Consider the following 21,288-nt stretch of genomic DNA (forward strand, 5'->3'; position numbering starts at 1 on the left):
GTGTACATAAGAGTAATTTCGAGTATTTTTTTTCAACTTTTCACATTGTATAACCTATAGAGCTATAAGTCTGAATTCTACCATTGAAAATCATCCTTGATGATTTTCAAGGTTTACTATATTCATTAGATAAAATATTAAGAATTACTAATCATTTTCCATAATAATTTTATTATGTCTAGACAACACGTAATTATGTGTTTTCAAACATGTCAAGTCAACATTATGCATGATCATTATTAATAAGAGAAATCAAATGGACACATGACCTTCCTTTCACGTCCAAAACTTATGACGCATGAACAATATATAATAGAACTTAACATCAAAAATCATAATTTACAATGGATTTAAATTTAATATCATACTAAAAAAATTGAATCACAGACAGAACTCACTAAAAAGTTAGTAAATCATAAGGGAAGGAATATTATAAAAAAATTCAGAACGTGCTTTAAAAAATAAATACAGAGAATATAGCAATTTTACGCTATATTCTCTTCTCAATCAATTAACATTCAGACTATAATATAGAAAGATTACTCCAACATATTTTGATAACCACCATTCAATCAATAAATTTCAAGTGCTATTCAACCTATTCTTCTGTTTTCGATTAAAATAATTAGTAAATACTCTTTTACGAATTATATAAATTTCATATTTTAATTGATCTAACCTTCTTATGCCACTAGGAAAAAAAGTATCCAAAATAGTGAAAAGTAAAGGAGCAATAATTTTAATTAATGCAAAGTTTGGTCACTGGCTAATAAATCCTCGATAGGTACATATCTTTCTAACGTTACAAAAAGAAAAAGTTAGAAAAAATTTATGTAATGACTAATAAATTGTGGGTGCTTTTAGATTTCCAACTTGTAGATAAGTCAAGTCAATGACCAAATAAGTGTTCGTTAGACATATCATTTTGCTACCCTACATGTTTTTACATCTTTCAATAAGAAAAATAGAGTAATCAAGAAGCATTTCATATATAAAAAATAAGAAACATTAAAGTCGTTCATCTTAATATTTTTCTCCCATTTAAATTTGTCTCATTTTAATATGATAAAGAGATACTCTCTTCATTTCATTTTATGTGAGATAATTTAACTCGATACAAAGTTAAAAAACAAAAAGAAGACTTTTAAAATTATACTGCAAAATAAATAATAAAAATTTGTGTGACTGTAAGTTATTTAATTAAGGAAAAAATAGACATTTCATAGTTACTTAATATAAAAATGTGTGAACGGACTAAAAAGGAATGTAAATCATAAAAATTGAGACATGAGATTAAAAATAAAAATAAACATTTTTAAAATTTTGTTTTTCTTAATAACCCCATTTTAATATCTATTATACTTATTAAAAGAGGTAAATGATCATTAACAAGAATAATTAAATATACATAAATTTAAATTTATTAAAAGAGGTAAATAATTATTAACAAAAATAATTAAATTTCCATAAATTTAAATTCAAGAGCTCTGATTAAACGAAATTTAAAGATTAGTTATTACTCCACCTTCTCACTATTTTATTTCTTCCCCAATCCCCTTTCATTCACTTTATCAATTTACCAATTTTCTTTCTTCTTCTTCTTCTTCTTTCTCCTCTTCCCCTGTTTCACATGTCCTCAAAAACATGAATTTTCCTCTCCATTTTACAACAATTCTCTGTTTGTTTATTCTCAATTTTTCATCAAACACAGTTCTTGGATCAAACTGTACCCATTCATGTGGAAACAGATTCCTTCCATTTCCTTTTGGTTTCTCCCATGGCTGCCCAATTCAGCTCAACTGTACCTCAAATGAAGAAATTTTCATGAAAGATTTCCCAGTTCAATCAGTAACTTCAGATACCATTTTAATCAATCTTTTAGCAAAATGCAGCCGACCATTTTCAGCAATTCACAGTCTTTTTAGCCCAAATTACGCACCCACTTCAAAAAACGGTATACTTTTCCAGAATTGCAGTTCTTCACAGTCTAGCTGTTTGATTCCATCTACGATGATACAAACCCATTTTGACATTCTTGATTGTGGTAAAGAAAACATGAGCTGTTATTCTGAGACGAATAGTGAGAACAATTTCATCAATTTGAAGAATTTGTCGAAAACAAGGTGTGCCTCTCTGTTTTCTGCAATTTCTGTGGAGTCCACGGTGAATAGCTCGGCTGTTTCGTTGGATGTTCAGATGGTTCAATTGGGGTGGTGGGTTCATGGACATTGCAGGTGTTCTTCTAATGCGAATTGTACTAAAATCTCTTCCCCCATTAATGGAAAACAGGGATATCGGTGTCAGTGCTTTGAAGGGTTCATCGGAGATGGCTTCTTAGCTGGCTCCGGCTGCCGGAAAGGTACGTCAACGAAGTTCTATTTAATTATGAATGATAATGAGATTTGAATTCAAGATATTTGTCTTTTTCTTGATAATATATTGAAATATAATGACAATTTCATATAAAAATTTAAACTTTTACCTTTAGAAGATCGCATTATAAAAAAAAAATTATATTTAAATTTAAATTTTAAATTCACCTACTTTATAGGTAATTTTATTTTAATTAGGTATTTATTCTAACAACTTTCAAAGTAAAAAAACATGTTCTAATTTAAAGGAAGGAATTAACATAAAGAAAATAAATTTGACTTTTCAAAATTAGAAATTTTAGGTTGCATATATAATAATATGATATTTTATATATTCGAACTTTCTTCAAGTCACCTAATTTGGTTATGAGTTGGGTGGTTTAACTAAATGAAATTAAAGTTTATGAGTGGGAGTTTTGACCAAATTTGGTGAGAGGAAAACATCATAATTAGATTTTTTTTTTTTAAAAAATATGGGTCCAAACACAAATATATTATTAAAAGATGGCATGCTGAGGCGGCCTAAAAGAATATAGTAACATATAATTGATAGTAAAACTTTTTGATTAAATTGAACAATTATAAAGCAAAATTACAATAGTCAATCGATTGAAATAATAAAAAATATATATTCTTTATACAAGGTTCAATTTTCTCCAAATTGGGTCATGGAGTGCATGTTATGGAACTAGGAAAAGTCAATAGTGAATACTATTAATAAAATATAATAGATGAAGAATTTTTATTTTCTCATGTTCATACTAAGTAAAGGTAAAATCAAGAAAAAAAAAGCAAATTATAATTGTTTATAAGAGCAACTTGTGATTGTCGTTTTTTCATAAAATAAGGTAATAATGGCAACATTAAGATTAGACAATCACGTATGTGTTTGCTTCATCAGCGGAACAACTCGTGACTGTCTAGGTAGGTCCCAAAAATAGTGATGGTTGTTGCCTATAATGTTGCTTACCAATGCCAAAATTAAAGGCAAATCTAAAATGGTTAGATCTCGTATAAATTGAAGTTCAGGTAAAAATGACTAAATATTCGCGCATATTTAAAGTTATTCGAGGTGGGTAGACTTATAAATGTTCAAACTCTATGAGTATCACTTAAATGGTGCTTCTGAAATCGAGTGTTAGGTTTACGAAGACTTTAATAGCTTTTGCCTATACCCATACCTTATGTGTGAACGAGTTATTATTGTATATTAACTTGAGATTGTTGTAGAAATTCACTAACTTCAAATTTTAAATACTTTGATTGGTTGGTATAATGTCCATTCATGTTATTCCATCAAGATATACTGCCAAAATTTGTTTCATCATTTGGTCAAGAGGCTTTTTCTTCCTTTTTTTTTTTTTTCTCATTTTCTATCAAACTCTATTTGGTTTTGAGTAAAACAATGGAAACAAAGTCACTATCATATTACATGAAGATAGTAACTCAACAATATCAATGGACCCTCTTGAAAAGTAATATACGATACGTAATTACTTTTTATTTTTGTTCCTATGTAATGTTCAGTATCTGTATTGGAATCTCAACTAATTTAGATTCGCATCACATAAGACCTATTAAAAGACGAAAAAATGTTCCCTATTAGGATTTCTTTTGATACCCAAGGCTTATACGCGATACCTCTGGTACCATCATAACACTTGAGTAGTATGTCCAATTTCTAATTCCAGTTTTTTGTGTGAATGCAGATGAAACAACATGCAACCCTTCAAAATACCTATCAGGCAAATGTGGAGGAACCACAAGAGTTGGTGTACTTGTTGGAGGTAATTCTACGTTGATTTAAGTTATATACGCTGACAGTGCAGAGTCTTAACTTCTAGTACTTGTTGAAATGAAATTGTTTTTGTATTCCTTTCTTATTTCAATTTCGCGATACAACTCAACCTAGAGTGATCAAAAGTACATACATTTCTCCAGGTATTGTAGCAGGTGCTTCGCTAATGGTTAGTGTAGGCCTAATATGCTGCTTTATTCGACGAAGATTGAATTTCCAAAACAGAAGAAGAAGAAGCCGCGAGTTATGTGAGACTACAGGGATCAGCATCCCCGTTTATCAGTACAAAGAAATGGAAAAAGCAACTGATTTCTTCTCTGAGAAACGGAGACTAGGAAATGGCGCGTATGGAACAGTTTATTCTGGAAAACTTCAAACTGACAATTGGGTAGCTATCAAAAGAATTAGACACAGAGATACTGATAGCATTGAACAATTCATCAATGAAATCAAGCTCCTTTCCTCTGTCAATCATCCAAACCTCGTTCGTCTCTTAGGCTGCTCAATCGAAAATGGTGAACAGATACTTGTTTATGAATACATGCCTAATGGGACTTTGTCACAACATATACAAAGAGAAAAAGGGAACGGGCTTCCATGGCCTGTTCGTCTTACAATTGGAGCAGAAACTGCACAAGCTATAGCTTATTTGCATAATGCAATGCATCCTCCAATATATCACAGAGATGTTAAGTCAAGTAATATACTCTTGGATTACAATTACAAGTCAAAAGTAGCAGATTTTGGACTGTCAAGACTCGGTTTGGTTGAATCGTCTCACATTTCTACTGCACCACAAGGAACTCCGGGATATCTAGATCCTCAGTATCATCAGAACTTTCAGTTGTCTGATAAGAGCGATGTTTATAGTTTTGGTGTTGTTCTTGCTGAGATCATAACAGGACTAAAAGCAGTAGACTTTGCTCGTCCTCAAGACGAAATAAACTTGGCTGCACTTGCTATTGATAGAATAGGAAAGGGAAACTTAGATGAAATCATCGATCCATTTATCGAGCTACATATGGATGCTTGGACACTTTCATCTATTCACAAAGTAGCAGAGTTGGCATTCAGGTGTCTTGCATTTCATCGCGATATGAGACCATCGATGATGGAAGTAGCGATTGAATTGGAACAACTTAGGCTAAGTAGATGGACGAATTCGGAAGATAACATAACAGGTTCATCAGAGGGATCTTCGATATCATCAACTTCAGATGCAAGTGAAAAACCATTGAATCTTTCCATTAACAAGAAGCAAGAAATTGATATATTTTCGACAGAGTGTAAAATAATAAAGGATTATTCCCCTGTATCAGTACAAGATCCATGGAGTAGTGAGCAAAGTTCTCCATCTTGTAGTAGTTTGCTTAATCATATAGTTAAGTAATTAAATTATGTAAAGGATTACAGTTCTTCATAGTAATTTACTTACAAGAACATTTAGCAGTCGAAAATGTAGTAATACATATGCCAAATTTGGTCTCTACTTGTAAATGTTGTTTTTATTAGTTTAATATAACACACACACATATATATATATACAGTAAAATTAATCAAGCAAGTCCATGCTCCAACTTTTCCATCTCTTCGATGAAAACAGGCATGGCTTCTTGTTGCAGACAGACCAAAACTTTGAAACCATCTTTCTTACCTTGAGTTTTAGAAGAATAAGGCAAGAAAAAGCAAGGTTCAACACTCCCAACTAAGTGTCTAGACAGAGGAAAGACAGTCACAGGGCCACCCCATCCAAAATCAACCGTCTCGTGGCCTACATGCCGCCAATCTGTAAATGCACTCACTCTATTCCCTGATGTGATCCCTTCATCATAATGCAGCTCCTGAAAATCAATGAAAGAACGAACATACTCATCTGTGATGATGTCCTTGCTCTTCTTTATCGCGTCTGCTGCTTTCCAGATAGGTTCATTGATGAGGTCTTTTGCGAGGAGCTGAACGTATATTGGCACACAGCCATTGCCCCAGTAACCAGCTGGCAATGGTGGCTTCACTCTTCTTCTGATATTGGTTAGATAAGCATACTTCACTGTCTCATCATCTGACATTTTACAAGCCTTTGCCCTGCACTTTCATATATTAAATTAAACAAACATATATAGCCAAGATAAGCTAAAACTTTCCATAATGTCAAAATGACAATGATCAAGGAAGCATTTGACTTGAGGAGTGTAAAGTTGACATTCACTCGATTATCAGTATAACTATAACAACAACAAATGAAAAGAGAACATACTTTGCTCGCCATATGAAAGCTCCCAAAGCTTCAAAAGTTGTATAATTTGAACCTGAAGAGTGCTCATGAAGAAACCCCTTTAGTCTATCCAACCACTCATCTTTCACCTCAAAGCACTCTCGAACTGCCGATTTACCTGATTCCAAGTATGGACACGAATCCCTATCCAAACTGAGGAACTCATGAACCGGAAATTCAACTCGCGGGGGATTCCTCGGTCCAAGCAAATTCGACCGGTCCCACACCGGTTCAATCTTCATCCCTTTCTCCCCACGAGCAATCTCCGCCATAGCATGAAAAAACAGCGTCGATCCCATTCCATCACACATGGCGTGATGAACCGCCGTTCCGAAAACCCACCCACCGCACTTAAAACGGTTCACTTGCAAAATCAAGGGTCGGGTCAACGCCTCCTCATCTCTCGGGTCGGGTACCAGCTTCTCAGCCAAGTTATAATCCGGATCATCCAGGTAGTTCATTGAAGCCAAGGTACAATCCACAGTCGACGGAATTACGGGAACGCCATCCCCCACTTGACAGTGAAGCTCTAGACGGTTGTCCGACGGACGACGGCGGAGAGAGCCGGCGAATTGGTAGTAGTGGACGAGAGCGGCGGAGAGGGAGGAGGTGACAACTTCATATGGGTCTGATGTGGTGTCGTCATTGACGTAGACACGGAGGTATCGGAAAGTGAAATTGAGGTTCCGATCGGTGTCAATATGGGAGAGAGGAAGGACATGGTTTTCTGTGAAAGGCGGCTTAGATGGATAGATTGTGTTAGTTTCGCCGGTAGTTACTTCCATTTTTCCGGCCGGTACAATAATTGCTTGTTATTTTCTTGTATATAAAATTAAAACGGTAGGTAGGTGGTCAATAGTGGAAACAACCAAGTCGTTGATATTATTTTCTTTTTTTTTGTTTTTATTTTGGTAACCACATGAATTTTATCGTTAAATAATATTTTATGTAATTATAATTTAATGATAAATTTATAAAAGAAAAATAAAGCATAAAATAGAGTTATTATGAAAAATATAAGATAAAAAATGAAATATCATTATTAAATAATAAATAATAATATCTTTTGAATTCTCAAGTAGTGATAACCGCGCTTTAAAGTTTAATCCACCTCTCAAATTATATGAATTCATCAATCAGCTAATACTGAAATATATGTTCATTTTCATTCTTGTTTGCATGGTGAAGAAAGAAAGAGTGAAAAATTATGTTGATTTTGTGTCATACGATGAGTTCATAACACATATTGTTTGTTTTGAATTTAGGTATGCATGACTCTGTCTTTCAGGCTACACCATAAAGAGTTTCAAAAGGTTGCGCAACATATACAAATGTGAATGAGTGGGAGTCTTCATGAGGTCGAGTTTCATGGAAGTTGCTCCATAGGATTTACTCAACAAATTGTTTTTTTATGCTTTTTAGTATTCGTGTTCCATCTTTTATCGTTCTAAAATTTATATTACTAAGATCAAGTTTCTCCCTATGATTTGTCGGGCATCGATGGACCTCAGTCTCATTTTATTCTTTCGAGGCGGCGCTAGAAATTCGAGTGCAGATTTAGTCAAATTCAATAAATTTTTCTTAAAAATAACGTATTTGTATTGAAAAGTTTATTAAACATAGAGAAAATAACGTTAAGAGTCCAGCTTATCAATATTTAAAATTATCATTGTAAAATTCGAAATCCATGAAGTTATAATTTTGGGTAGCTTCTGTATGTATTTTTGGATTTGACTCCTCTACAGTAATGAATCTCTCCGGTTCTTTCATTACCTTTTAAGTATTTTAAAATGTGTCATGCAAATAATCTAATAGCTCAGATTTGTTTGGTTAATTAAAGAATTTTACCATAGTTAATATTTCTCTCACTTCTTGTTGTGCTTAAAATCCTTTCTTCTCTGCCATAGTTTATTTTTTCAAATCTTTTCTTTTTTGCATCAAATCAACAATAGATTTCTAGATTTTATTTATAGTGTTGATATTTAAAACTATAAATTCATTTTATTTTTAATTATGGATAATTTTTCAATTAATACCTCACTTACAAAGTTTAATTAAAATTTCATCAATGATGAAAAGAAAAGTTTATGAAAAAATATTTTTCTACACATTTTTTGTGCCCTTTTCAGATCCTTCGATTTGATTTTGCAAAAACTCTTAATTGAAAAAATTGATGTTACGAAGAAGACGACAGAGTTTTGTGGATCACCATTGTAATCAAACCATGCTTCAATGAAGTAGTCGCATGTGTTGGATTTTAAATTTTGTTTTCTTTGATCACGGTGTGAAAATAATGAAAAGAAAAAGCATCTTGTTGTTAATGAAGCAAATTCTTTGATGATTGAGTAAAAGTTTCTTCTTCCGCAATTAAGTGAGAAAGAAAGAGAGGAGAGAGAAAGAGAAATAGTGCGTAGTAACCATGGTTAATAATATTTGATCATAATTTAAAGATTTAATAAATATTGACCATTAGATTTTTAATTGACAGATGTCATTAAATTAAGTAGGATGCATTGAACAAACTGAATAGATTAGTGTATTGGAGAGGAATCTCTTCCTATATTTTTGCTTTATTATTTAAGAGCCCAATTTATCAATATTTGAAAAGGTAACTTTCACGTATAGCAAATATAAAATTCATATTTGTATGCTATAGCAAATTTTGCATAATTATGCTCTATAGCAAACATATATATGTATAATTCGTTATACGTATACAATTGAAGCAAATTGTTAGAACGAATTGTACAAAATGAGAAAGAGAAAGAGACTTCGACATAGAATTGTATAAAACGAAATGTATAAAACGAAGTATATAAAACGAATTGTATAAATGTAAGTGTATAGGACGATTATGAATAATTTGAATTTGTACAGAACGAGAATGGGAGAAAGGCAAAAGAGATTTGGGCAGGGAATATACAATTGAATCGAATTTTATAAAACGAGAAAGAGAGAAATTATATACTTTTAAATTTATATAAATCGAGAAAGAGAGAAAGACAAAAGAGACCTTGGCATGAAAGTACTTTTATTGTATAATAATAAGTGTATAAGATAGAGATATATGTATTTACATGTGTGTATACAATTTTCTCTCACTTTATATAATTAGAAACACAATTTAGAATTGTAAAAAACGAGAGAGGCGAGCGAGCGAGAGAGGGAGAGTGGCGAACGAGAATAAACAGAGAGAGGGACTGACAAACAGTTTGCTATGGAACACAAATAAATCAAATGATATCTACTATATTTATTTTATATTATTAATTTATTATTCCATACGATAATTCCTATTTATAAAACAGTCATTGTAAAATTCAAAATCTATTAGGTTAATAATTTTGGTTAGCTTCTGTATGTATTTTTGCTTTATTATTGTTTCTTCTGTGTTATACACATTGCTTAACCACATTACAATACAAAAATCTATAAATTCAATTATATAATTTAGAGGGTGAATTAACTATTGTATTTATTGAGAACAACATATTACATTGATCATTAACATAGTTACACATTCCATATTCCAACAAAAAATAATTACTATACTAAACTATACACATCACCGGCCTCTTCCTCAAATACCGCCGCCGGCCGGCATGCTCTGTTCTGTAAATTAATTATTTCTTAATAACACAATAATGAAATATAATACACTAAACAAGATTACTAATTTCTTAATTAAGCCAGTGTTAATCAAAAACTGGCTCTTCTCAGAGAAGTTAAGGTAATTGCAGCTCCTAATGGAGATGCACCGACTTCAATCTCAAACGAATCATATCGGAGGAACAATTCGACCAGCAACAATCTTGAAACCAGTACGACGAAGTCTTTTCCGGCACACTGTTTGTTATTTATCGATGGGTTTTCAGTTTCCGACCCATTTGACCATAACACGTGTTTCAACAGCTTCTCCCCTTCTTCTCCGATGAACCGATCGGCGACGAATTCTTCCGATCGATCGAAGATTTTTGGGTCTTTAGTTGCAAATGGTTGATACCCATAAAGGAGTTCACCTTCTTTGATTTCGAATGATGCGTCGTGGGATTCAATTACCATGTCGTGTTTTGCTCTGCCGTATTGTGATGCTACCGGAGGTTCAATTCTGAGGGATTCGTAGACTACTGATTTCATTAATGGCATTTTTTCCATGGCAGCCATTGTGACCTTCCCACTGTTTGATGAAATGACTGAACGAATTTCTTGAGCTAATTGGCTGTGGAGTTTAGCCCCTGCTCTGCCTATCCATTTCAACATATTCGGGAAAAAGATTTTGATTCCTCCGAATGAATTGAAACATGTCGCGAATAGCAAATTATGACAAGCTTCTTCGCGAGAAATACCAATTTTTTCTGCTTCATCAAGAACGGAAGTTGAGTTTTCATAGAAGAAATTGTACAGTCTCTGGTAATCTTTTTTCACCAAGGCAGGGGGAAGTCTGAAAGTATGCATAACAAGGTCTTCAAGAACCTTGGGGAGGCCGAGAATTAGCAAAGGATGAAGCTGGAACAGCACCCATTTTCCGATCAACTTAGGTCCATCGGTTCCAAGTTCGGTGTCTTGAGGATTAATGCCATATAAGGATCTAGCCAGGAAGTTAAATGCAGCTTGATCATTTGCTGCATTGAGCCCAGCTTTACCTTTCGTGGAGAGTTCGTTTTCCAGAGTTTCAAATAGCTCGGAGTAGCTATTGTGAAACTCTGGAATAACTTCATTGCGTCGTGATGAAAGGAGATAAAACATGAGTTTCTTCAATTTGGCATGGTTTGGTTCAGATGGATCAAGATAGGAGAGAACACGATAACCGCCTGTGAGATCAGTGGATGGCATGAAAGTACCGGTGAAAAGATCCTTTTTTTCAACTTTAGATACATCAAAAAGGATGGGGAAACTTTTACCATCTAGCAAAACAACCACGTTTGGATTGAATGAAATGAATGGACCTGGTGGCATGTTCGTTCGAAAAACAGTAGACTGATGCTTCTGAATTCTTGATTTGAAGAATTCATTTTTGCCCTGATTGTAGAAGTAATCAAGTCTGTCTTTCCATGGACCAACTAATGGTAGTCCATAATCTCCAGGGACTTTTCGGGCTGGGAGTTTCGCTTGTTTAACAGGTGGTGATGACGATGATGATGGTGATGGTGATGGTGATGAAATGTAAGGTGGTATCTCAGACACCGAAGCCTGAATGGGACGAATACTAACACGATAAGACGATGAATTTTTACGAGAAGATGATGATGTATGTGAGGGGAATTGTAGCTTAAGAGAAGGAAGAGAAAGAGAAGTTGATGCCATTTCTATTAGAAAAAATCAAGAATTGAACTCTTTGACTTTTGTTCAACAAGAGAAGGTTGAGTTCAATATAGTTGAATGAGAATGAGAAATCTATGTGGGTATTCTTGCCTATAAATAAACAAATGTGTGATGTCAAAAGTAAGGTGATGACATTTTAGGTCTTAATCAAGCGGAGTCAAGTAGGATCGAGAAAATTCAAACCCTCCGCAACAAAGAAAAAATCATACTATTTATATCTGATTAAAATTATTATTTCTATATAATTATGATATACGTTAATCTTTCATTATGTGTTTACTTCTTTATATTTCAAATACTTTAAAAAAAAATCTTGAATCTATCTCGAGTCTTAGTCGTAAGATATAAATGATATATTATGGTATGTGGGGTGGGCTTGATGGCACAATAATATAGTAATACGCATAACAAAGGCGTGCGACAAATTATATATAAAAAAAGCGGCACTTTCTTATTGGTTTCTGTGGTACTTTTCTTATTAGCGTGGCTCGTGTTTTATTTGTTTTTGGGATCTAAGTAGAAATAATTGTTTTTGGGATCTAACTAGAAATGATTTATTTATTTATTTTCATGCCACAGCCTTTGATTCCTTTTGTTCCTCATTATTTTCTTAAAATTACTAAATTAATAATTGCTTTTCTCATGTTGGCTTGTTTTTCATTTTCCGTCCACTTTGACATGTGGTTTCTGTCAAATTTGCTTTTTTAGAATTATATTTTTTTAAAAAAATAAATATATATCATCAAATTATTATAAATAATATATGAATATAAATACTTTTCATCATATTTGTGGAATATTGGTATTGTTGTCATTCAAAAACTAGAGCATGTAAATACTTTATACTAACAGATATACACGTGTCATAATTCTATTTATTATATCGACATTTATTAAATATCGAATCGACTGATAGAATTGTGGCACATGTCCCTATTTAGTCTTGTCTTAAAGTGAAGAATATATATACTATACTTTTTAATGACAAAAACATTAATGTCCCAAAAATAAGATTGGAATATATTTTTGTGTACCAATTACAATAGTTCGAAGATATATTGGTTATTTTTTCCATTTTTTGGTTGTTGTTGCCATTTTGCTAGTTTCTAGTCAAGCATCCAATGTGATACTTCCTTCAAGCTTCGTCTAATTTTACTTGTCTAGTGTTGATTTGATATACATTTTAAGGAAAAATAAGTAAAATAATGACTTGAAGTTTGTTGGATATAATAATTTAATATTTTTTGAAAATTTTATTAAGAAATGATTATAAATAACAAAAAAGGGGTAAAGTAAAAATTATTTTTAAGAAATAAATATTTCTTGATTTTTTGAAACAAAATGGAAAAAAATTAAAAATTTATTTTTAATATAACTAACTAGCAAAATGAACAGGGAAGTGATGCATAGAAATCCCAACCCCTCCTTATTTACTCTATTTTCAAAATTAATTTCACTCTTGAGAAAATGTTTATTTGAAAATTGATTTCAACAAGGATAAACACTGTAAAGAAAATTGTAGATTAAATATTTCATTTTGTCAAATCATTATCCGTTTTCCGTATAAATTTGACCTTAACAAAACCCAAAAAAAAAAAGAAAAAAAAAAGATTATTCACTTAATCCAAATTCACTTATAATATACAAACTTAATGTTTCAATATTCGTTTATGAATTTTTTTAATACTTCCCACGATGTGAGGGAGTGATGCTTTCACGTTAAACACAAATATTAAGGTCAAATCGAATAGTCTATATAGAATAATAATAACATTTTATACTAAGTTTTCAAAATTGGACTAGTTGATGACATTATTCTTTTAAATTAGTAAATATATTTTTTTCACCAACAACAAAAAAACACTTTTATACATTTGAAAGAACATTTCCCCCTCTTTTCATTTATCTTCATATTCAGTTTGTTAGTAACTATAGTTACATAAAATATTATATAAACTGTAGTTACCTAATTTAAAGCTTTACATTAAACAGTAAGAATAATAAATTAAATAGACAACAAACGGTCTTATTCTTACTTATACGACATCAGATGGGTAAATAAGAAACAAGTTATTCACATATAATATTGATACGATATTTAATTCACAATTTAAAAACAAAAGGAAATCTATAATCATTTTATAACTAATTAATATCTGAATAACTTTAATTAGTTATCAAGCAAATAATTTTAATTTTTTAAATGAAAATCACGATACTTAAATGTGAAATGAATGTAACAAATTTTCCGTTATACGTGTAACACCACATATTTAGTTTTCCATCTGGACGGCGTTGAATTTGACCTGTGAAAACGATTGTAGGACGGAAGTCAAAGACTGCAGTGGTCAAACATTTTGATCCAAATCTAAGATGTTGTGCTTCTGCCGGCACATTTAAATTATTCCCACTACTATTCGATTTTTCTTCGATAAAAATATTATTATTTATATAATTAATGTTATTATAGATATTTGAAATTCTTTTGATTAGTTCGTAATTTACTTTTTTAGATTTTAAACTTTCTTATTAAAAATTTTAGTTTCACTGTTGATCTTTACTATACTTACGTGTGCTCCATTCATTTATTTTAATTGTCAATTTAATTAAAAACGAATAATATAATATCATATTGAAAATATATTTTTGATTGATTTAGTTTAATATAATTAATATAAGAGTTGATAAATTGAGTATGGAGTGATAACATGAGCTGAGGCTTAGGCCTTAGATTACTATGTTTATTATGTTAAACATTGCTTGGAGAGAGACCGTCTTTAAAAAAATAATTTTTTAGGATTAGTGATTATAAATGCTTAATCATGTGGAGGTATTCAATGATTAATCTCAAAAAATTGACATGTGGATCTTGGTAGTAGGCCACATGAAATTTAGCAGCTATTTTGTTTCGAAACTTTGAGAGTATTTTAATGATAAATTTACAAACTTTAATTTAAAATTTTATAGTTAAATATTAGCTTCTAATTTTAGAAATATGGTAAAGTATACGAAGAAAGTACTAAATTCATAGTTGATTAATAGATCAAGGAGCTACATAAAAGATTAAAATACTAAAATTATTTTAGTGAAATCGTGTGAGGGAAATATTGTCATTTTATCATATTAAAAGATATTTTTAAATTAATTTAACCTCACAAATTAATTAAATAAAGGTATCTATTTTTTGAAAAAAGGCTAATCATATCAACGGATTTGAAGTTGAAGGTACATGATAGTAATATATCTATCTAATTATACAATATCTTACTTAAATAACAAAAGACTTTTAACCAAAAAATTTAAAATTACAAAGAAATTGTCCTCATATCATTTCAAGATTTGTGTGGAAGTATTTTAATGTCCCACGCTGTTTATAATAAATAAAAAAATACAATTGTAATAATTTTCATGGGAGTTGGTACCAATTTTGTTGTTCTCTCATATATAAAATGTAGCATAAAATATATAAATATAATAATTATATAACTATATGATTGGAAGGTGACAGCGAGAGGAAACTAATTTATATTATAAACAATTTTAGCAATAGGACAAAGTAAGTTTTAAGTTTTCGAATAGATACATAGTCATGATCACTTGTCTTCGAAGGGTTGGACAAATCTCGAAGCGGAGTATACTAAAAATATTTCAGTACGTAAATAAATATATAATTTCATAAAATATACGTTCTAAAATTTGAGGCATAAGATCTGAATGCAAAATCATGAGTTAGCCGTTGCATAAAAGTACTACTAATTGGTACTAACATTAATTTAGGAATTTGATTTGAAGTATTCAACTCTTTTTTTCACCCAAAACTTATATAACTACTAAAAACTCCAAATCAAATAATTTTTAAAAATATATATATAAAAGTAACAAATTCTATTTAACATTATATTAGCTTGACTTGAACATTACGTTTGAAGCGATAATTCAGGTATCTTATTAACTTTACGAAATCAAGAAAATTATTTTAGGAACCAACTTTTTTTTTTTAATAGTAAAATCTAGTTACCCAACCTATTAATCTTTGTTGGTGGGAGTTTGAGTTGTTTGACATGAATCTTTTCCTGTATATTTAAAATTGTCTTTATAATAGTTTTTTTTTCTTTATAAGTATATAACTATAGTCTATAATAACAAAGAACGTTGTCATCTAAAATCTAAAGAGTCAATTCGGGGTCGATTTGAATTCGATTATGTATTAACAAAATTTGATTGATCTTGAATTCAGCTCGATTCAACTCGATGTTGTACAAGTTCATTTAAGCTAGTCATGTTCAAACAAGAAATAGAGATTGTTCGTAATATTGCAAACTATAGAAGGCCATATATCATTAACATAAAGGTATGGGGAGGTTTTGTACATTAAAAAACTTTGAAATTTAAAAGAAAAAAAAAAAGGAAAGGAGCTCAAATGGGGGTTTAGGGTTTAGTACTGTAATCCAGAACAAAAATATGAATCTTCAATCTGCTTGTTCACTGCTTCAGCATGAAGCTTCAATCCCCAATTTTTCTCAATTTCAGTTTCACAATGTAAGTATTTTCTTATAATTTGTCTGTGAATTTGATCTTTATTTTGTTTTTGCATTTTCGTTATCTGTATATATACATAGTCGTAAATTTTTTTAATTCTGTGTAGATTTCTGCGGTGCGGAAGAATCATGGTAGAAGAAGCTATGTTCGATTGGATAAAAGAACCCCTTTGGTTCAGAATGATGTAAAATGTAAATTTTTCTCGCTCTCTTTTTAATTTCCTCTGTTGGGTTTTGTGAAAGTTTGCTTTGAAGATAGTATTTTGGGTTGAAATTTTGATATTCATTTCCAGTTTACTCTTCTGGGTACCTATACATTTCTTCAAAATATTGTTTTTTGCTTTGTTTCCAATTTTCCTCTGTTGGGTTTTGTAAGTATTGCTTTAAAGATTAGAATTTTGGTTTGAAATTTAAACATCCATGTTTCTTTCCAATTTTCTCTTTTGGTTATGATATGATGCTTTCTTTTGAATTTCCTATCTATATTGCTACAAAAGACAGTCTTTGGTTTTGTTTCCGATTTCCGTTTTCGAGTATGTATACATATCTTTGATTATGCCATTATTTCCTTTATTTTGCAGTTAGTCCGTCAACGAAGAGGGGATTGATAGTGTATGCCTCTAATTCGAGTTCTCCAGGGAAGTTGAATTATGATGGTGGGGAAAGTAGGGATGTGAGCAGAATCACCTGTAACGGGTCTGAACCATTTCGAGGTAAATCAGGTTCTGTTTCATTCCAAGGGATTACGCACCAAATGGTTGAAGAAAGTAAGTTGGTGTCAGCCCCTTTTGAGGAAAAAAGAGGCTCCTTTCTGTGGGTTCTTGCTCCTATTGCATTGATCTCTTCTTTGGTGCTTCCTCGGTTCTTCATTGTGGTTGCCCTTGATGACTTGATTAAGAATGCAACTCTTGCAGGTATGTGAAAGTAGATTAGGAGTTGGTTGTTACTTTATATGCTCTTTCTGTAACCATTAATTTTCTATGCGACTTAGGAAAAAATGATGTTGATTAATCTGGTGATTGGATATGTAAATTTACAGAAGTGATATTAAGTAACCTATGAATGTTTGATGATATTGTGAGGACTGATTTAGTCCTTGTTCTTAACATAATTTAGGATAACTCATTTTCAAATTAATGATCAATTCATGTTAGTTAGTTATTAATAGAGAAGTCAGACTAGGTTAATGTTTTCAGCTAGAATTTGTGGTTATGTAGCTGATATATATTGATATTTGAGTTTTCACGGGAGATTTACTCCGCCATGAACTGTCTGCCTGTCTTGGTATAATCCAATTAATTCTGTCTTGTTAGCATTCATTTATTCTATTCAATCATGGAGAGTAGAATCTAATGGTTCAGACTATTATAATGGGTAATTACATACACTCTCGCTAAACACCTTGCCTTATTAAAAGACAAGATGCACCGACCCTAGATGAAACTTGAAGTATGCTTAACGCGGATAGAAAACAAGATTTAACATCTCAGAAGATTCCCCTACTCTTATGAATTAATCTTTGCTTCAACTGAATGTTAGTAGTAGTAAAAAATGGTCAACTTTGAAGTGTATGTTAAAGATGTTACTTTTGGATACCTGGATAGACTTTATGATATTTTTCAATTAGCCAGCTAGGTTGATGTGTAACTAGTTTGTTTAAGCTGTTAAGCAACACCATTACGAATCTTAAATAACAGTTTTATATTCAATTTTATCCCCCAAAATTTTTTTGTTGGTCGAAACATTTTACCATTTAATAGAATCTCATCCATTTTATCATTACTAGAAGATAGCATGGTCTGAGATTTAAAGAACAAAAACTTTCCAAATTGTACGAGCTGTGAGATTGTGAAAATTATAGCTAGATGCACACATTCAGCTGCACTTAGTAGTTATTCATGTGAAAAATTACTGAAACCTATATCTGTCTATGCAGAAATTGTTTCTTCACTTTTCTCTGAGGTCATGTTTTACATTGGCCTTGCGACATATCTTCGGGTCACTGATAGCGTTCAGAAGCCATATCTACAATTCAGTGCAAAGAGATGGAGCCTCATAACTGGGCTTAAGGGATATATAACATCTGCTTTCTTTGTAATGGGGTTTAAGATTTTTGCCCCACTATTCGCTCTTTATGTTACCTGGCCTTCACTTGGCTTCCCAGGCTTGGTTGCAGTGGCTCCTCTTTTGGTTGGCTGTTTGGTACAGTATTTATTCGAGAGATTCCTTGATAGACACGGATCATCTTCTTGGCCCTTGGTGCCAATTATTTTTGAGGTATGCAAACTGTTCTTTTTCCTTTTCTTTTCGGGGCAAAGGCAAGTCAACATTGGACTGAGGATTTCAAATCTTTGCAGATTTATAGGATATATCAGTTGACAAGATCCGTCCATTTTGTGGAGAAGTTGATGTTTTCTATGAGCGGAACTCCTGTCACCCCCGAGTTGTTTGACAGAAGTGGTGCATTGGTTGCTATGATAGTGACTTTCCAAGTTTTAGGAGTAATGTGCTTATGGTCTTTGCTTACATTTCTTCAAAGGCTCTTTCCTTCCAGACCTGTTTCTGAAAACTACTAATCTTTGTAGATGAAGAAATTGATCTTTTTTCTCTTTTGCTTTGTAGAAACTTAAATTTGCATCAGTTTAAATTATCTAGTGCAGTATCTAAGTCTTACTACCACTACTTTTCTGAGCTAAATAATAGATATATACCTTAGCTTTCAGTTTATCAATTAAGGTTTTTCTTTTACTGATTTGTACATGGCAGAGGAACTTTAGTTTATCCTGGTAAATTTTAATTAGATTTGGCTGTTCGATAAATACAATCTTTGAATGAAGCACATGAATCTGTCTCAATACATGATCAATTTGTCCTAAAAGCAAATTGCTGTGCCTTATTTTAAGTTGTCAATGGAAAAGTTACATGTTATGATTTGGATCAATGAGACAAATGCACCTGAAGATAAATTTGCTACAAATCTGATCTTTCTGTATAATTAATCTGTTGAATAATTCATTTTCCAAGAATAAGACTTTAACCTAATCAAACCAGGAGAAGGATTTTCTCAAGAAATTAAAAGAGGTGAAGGTTTACATTGGAGTTCAACTTGAAAAACTTCACAAAACTCCTTGACTAAAGATTTATGAGTAATATCGATAAGCTGGACATCATCTAGGTCCTGATGGTTTTCTGTACCACAGCCATTAGAGTGTGAGTGCTCCCTCAGCAATCCCTTTATGCTTCCAACTTGACGGTCACGGATCCCACATGGAACTATCTGTTGAAAGGGTGCCAGATCTGTGGTGACATTGAGTGCCAGGCCATGATATGTGACCCATTGAGATACTCGAATGCCAATTGCAGCTAATTTCTGACCCCCTGAAAGAAGACAGTGTTGGATCAAATATTACATCCCTTCAATCCACAAATCCAGTACGACCAAACGGTTGATCAGTTTAATACTGTAACCAGATTTCAAATATGGCCGAATGCACTATGCAGGTCAAGTCACAAGTGCCATTCATATACACCCCTAGGCACATGGGAAATCTTCAAACAAGAAATATCTTATGAACTATCAACTTACCAAAAGGTTTTCTAAAACCATAACGCCCAAGTCGTTTTCAGAAATATCAGATAATACCACAGAAAAAGACTGATACGGCCAACCAAATGATATGGAGAATCAGTACTTACCAACCCAAACACCGGTTAGGCCATCAATTCTCGAAGCCTCCATAGAAAATGATGAAGAAAGAACTCGTATGATCACCTCCTCAAGGCTCCTGAGGTACCAATGAAGGTCCATCTTATGATACCGAAGATTGATGATGGGGTACATAACTAGCTACAATTTCAGATAGAAGCAATTTTATGTCAGAAACGTAACAGCTTAAACAAACCCCTGAGTTATCCTAATCCCACACACAAACAGCCACCCAATGAAGTATAGCACACCAGTCTTGCCAAAGCCACATTCGAATCGGGAATTCGTAAAATCTCTAGCCAATCATAGCCCATCAAAATATCATATTTACTGACACTTCCCCTTACTTTGCAAGCCCTTGCACCAACGACATCAAGCATTAAGAACAACCTATACACTTGGCTAAACTACAAAAATAAGAACAGTATAGCAGGGTAAGTAGGTAGCAACAAGTGAAATCAGAAATGTACCTGACCAGGGCCATGGTAAGTAACTTCACCACCACGTTCTGTTCGATACAATTCAAAAGGAGCATTCTTTACATCAAAATGTATATTCTCTTCAGAGCTACCAGTACCCAACGTATAAACCGGCTGATGCTGCAACACAATGAGTGTGTCAGCAAGATCCTCATTCCTTTCAATTTGTGCTTTCCTCTCATCAACAATAGTCTTTTGCCAGGACCATGCTTTAGCATATGGAACTAACTCTTTGTACATATCATAACAATCACAGCTATAGTCAAAACAGAGTTAATCAACTGAAAAGCCTTAAATTGCACAACAAGTGTTTGTCAAAATGTCAACAAGAAAATCTCACCATCTTTTGGCTTGACAGCTTGTCAAAGTCGGGCTTTTGAGTATAGAATGTTGCTTAATCTTCGATGGGTTTCTCAGTTTCCATGGCGGAATTGAACAGAACATCGAATTTGTGAAAACAACCATTTCTGATAGTTAATAGACTGTAAAAACCGATGAACCAAAACTAATTAACAACAAAAGAATCGCAATTGAACAAAATTAGGAGAGGAAAATGTAATCAAAAGATTAAATAGATTGTATATTTGAAGAATCTTTAAAGGGTTACCTTAATGGATCTGAACTGAATATGAAGTTACGAACTGAAGATCACGGCTTCTTGTTCCCTCCGCTTGATCGGTAACCACGCTTTAATTTATTGATCTATTTTGACTTACCAAATTATGATTAACTTAAAAATTTATCAAATCTATTATTTACGTTAATTTTAACTAGTTGACAGTTTATCAAAGACAAAAATAA

General features: G+C 32.2%; 5 protein-coding genes across 6 annotated transcripts; 2 read left to right on the top strand and 3 right to left on the bottom strand.

Moving 5' to 3' along the window:
* Positions 1-1,258: 1,258 nt before the first annotated feature.
* LOC101268862 (wall-associated receptor kinase-like 14) lies at positions 1,259-5,659 on the top strand. The gene is made up of 3 exons (XM_004238155.5): positions 1,259-2,359; positions 4,082-4,159; positions 4,314-5,659. The coding sequence occupies exons 1-3, from the start codon at positions 1,645-1,647 to the stop codon at positions 5,558-5,560; spliced, it is 2,040 nt and encodes a 679-aa protein (XP_004238203.2). The 5' UTR covers positions 1,259-1,644; the 3' UTR covers positions 5,561-5,659.
* LOC101243887 (tetrahydroanabasine acetyltransferase) lies at positions 5,561-7,864 on the bottom strand. Its single transcript, XM_004238156.5, has 2 exons — positions 6,425-7,864; positions 5,561-6,252 (listed from the first exon to the last, which is right to left on the bottom strand). The coding sequence occupies exons 1-2, from the start codon at positions 7,225-7,227 to the stop codon at positions 5,727-5,729; spliced, it is 1,329 nt and encodes a 442-aa protein (XP_004238204.2). The 5' UTR covers positions 7,228-7,864; the 3' UTR covers positions 5,561-5,726.
* A 2,108-nt stretch (positions 7,865-9,972) lies between these two features.
* AOS (allene oxide synthase) lies at positions 9,973-11,812 on the bottom strand. Its single transcript, NM_001247904.2, is given in 1 exon segment — positions 9,973-11,812. A coding segment is annotated over 1 exon segment (1,605 nt). The 5' UTR covers positions 11,747-11,812; the 3' UTR covers positions 9,973-10,141.
* A 4,274-nt stretch (positions 11,813-16,086) lies between these two features.
* LOC101244367 (uncharacterized) lies at positions 16,087-19,033 on the top strand. Its single transcript, XM_004238158.5, has 5 exons — positions 16,087-16,303; positions 16,410-16,494; positions 16,884-17,216; positions 18,239-18,579; positions 18,660-19,033. Exons 1-5 carry the CDS (start codon positions 16,226-16,228, stop codon positions 18,876-18,878), a joined length of 1,056 nt encoding a protein of 351 aa, XP_004238206.2. The 5' UTR covers positions 16,087-16,225; the 3' UTR covers positions 18,879-19,033.
* A 235-nt stretch (positions 19,034-19,268) lies between these two features.
* LOC101244660 (octanoyltransferase LIP2p, chloroplastic) lies at positions 19,269-21,228 on the bottom strand. 2 transcript variants are annotated; one of them, XM_004238159.5, is made up of 5 exons: positions 21,095-21,228; positions 20,828-20,969; positions 20,479-20,743; positions 19,999-20,149; positions 19,269-19,680 (listed from the first exon to the last, which is right to left on the bottom strand). In XM_004238159.5, the coding sequence occupies exons 2-5, from the start codon at positions 20,950-20,952 to the stop codon at positions 19,367-19,369; spliced, it is 855 nt and encodes a 284-aa protein (XP_004238207.2). In that variant the 5' UTR covers positions 20,953-20,969; positions 21,095-21,228; the 3' UTR covers positions 19,269-19,366. The 2 variants fall into 2 exon arrangements, with proteins under 2 accessions (XP_004238207.2, XP_004238208.2); XM_004238160.5 differs by having other exon boundaries at positions 20,828-20,954; positions 21,095-21,213.
* Between the last annotated feature and the right edge of the window lie 60 nt (positions 21,229-21,288).

Source organism: Solanum lycopersicum, chromosome 4 (assembly GCF_036512215.1).
Source record: "Solanum lycopersicum chromosome 4, SLM_r2.1".
NCBI classification, from domain to species: Eukaryota; Viridiplantae; Streptophyta; class Magnoliopsida; order Solanales; family Solanaceae; genus Solanum; species Solanum lycopersicum.

What these genes read in the sequence shown, in the direction of transcription:
- LOC101268862 (XM_004238155.5), top strand. Translation starts at nt 1,645, where the DNA reads ATGAATTTTCCTCTCCATTTTACAACAATTCTCTGTTTGTTTATTCTC. An exon ending in TGGCTCCGGCTGCCGGAAAG is followed by an intron (nt 2,360 to 4,081) that starts GTACGTCAACGA and finishes GTGTGAATGCAG; the next exon opens with ATGAAACAACATGCAACCCT. An exon ending in AGTTGGTGTACTTGTTGGAG is followed by an intron (nt 4,160 to 4,313) that starts GTAATTCTACGT and finishes ACATTTCTCCAG; the next exon opens with GTATTGTAGCAGGTGCTTCG.
- LOC101243887 (XM_004238156.5), bottom strand. Translation starts at nt 7,227, where the DNA reads ATGGAAGTAACTACCGGCGAAACTAACACAATCTATCCATCTAAGCCG. An exon ending in GCTTTCATATGGCGAGCAAA is followed by an intron (nt 6,253 to 6,424) that starts GTATGTTCTCTT and finishes ATGAAAGTGCAG; the next exon opens with GGCAAAGGCTTGTAAAATGT.
- LOC101244367 (XM_004238158.5), top strand. Translation starts at nt 16,226, where the DNA reads ATGAATCTTCAATCTGCTTGTTCACTGCTTCAGCATGAAGCTTCAATC. An exon ending in GGTTCAGAATGATGTAAAAT is followed by an intron (nt 16,495 to 16,883) that starts GTAAATTTTTCT and finishes TTTATTTTGCAG; the next exon opens with TTAGTCCGTCAACGAAGAGG. An exon ending in TGGTGCCAATTATTTTTGAG is followed by an intron (nt 18,580 to 18,659) that starts GTATGCAAACTG and finishes AAATCTTTGCAG; the next exon opens with ATTTATAGGATATATCAGTT.
- LOC101244660 (XM_004238159.5), bottom strand. Translation starts at nt 20,952, where the DNA reads ATGGTTGTTTTCACAAATTCGATGTTCTGTTCAATTCCGCCATGGAAA. An exon ending in AGCTGTCAAGCCAAAAGATG is followed by an intron (nt 20,744 to 20,827) that starts GTGAGATTTTCT and finishes TTTTGACTATAG; the next exon opens with CTGTGATTGTTATGATATGT. An exon ending in CCTAACCGGTGTTTGGGTTG is followed by an intron (nt 19,681 to 19,998) that starts GTAAGTACTGAT and finishes GTCTTCTTTCAG; the next exon opens with GGGGTCAGAAATTAGCTGCA.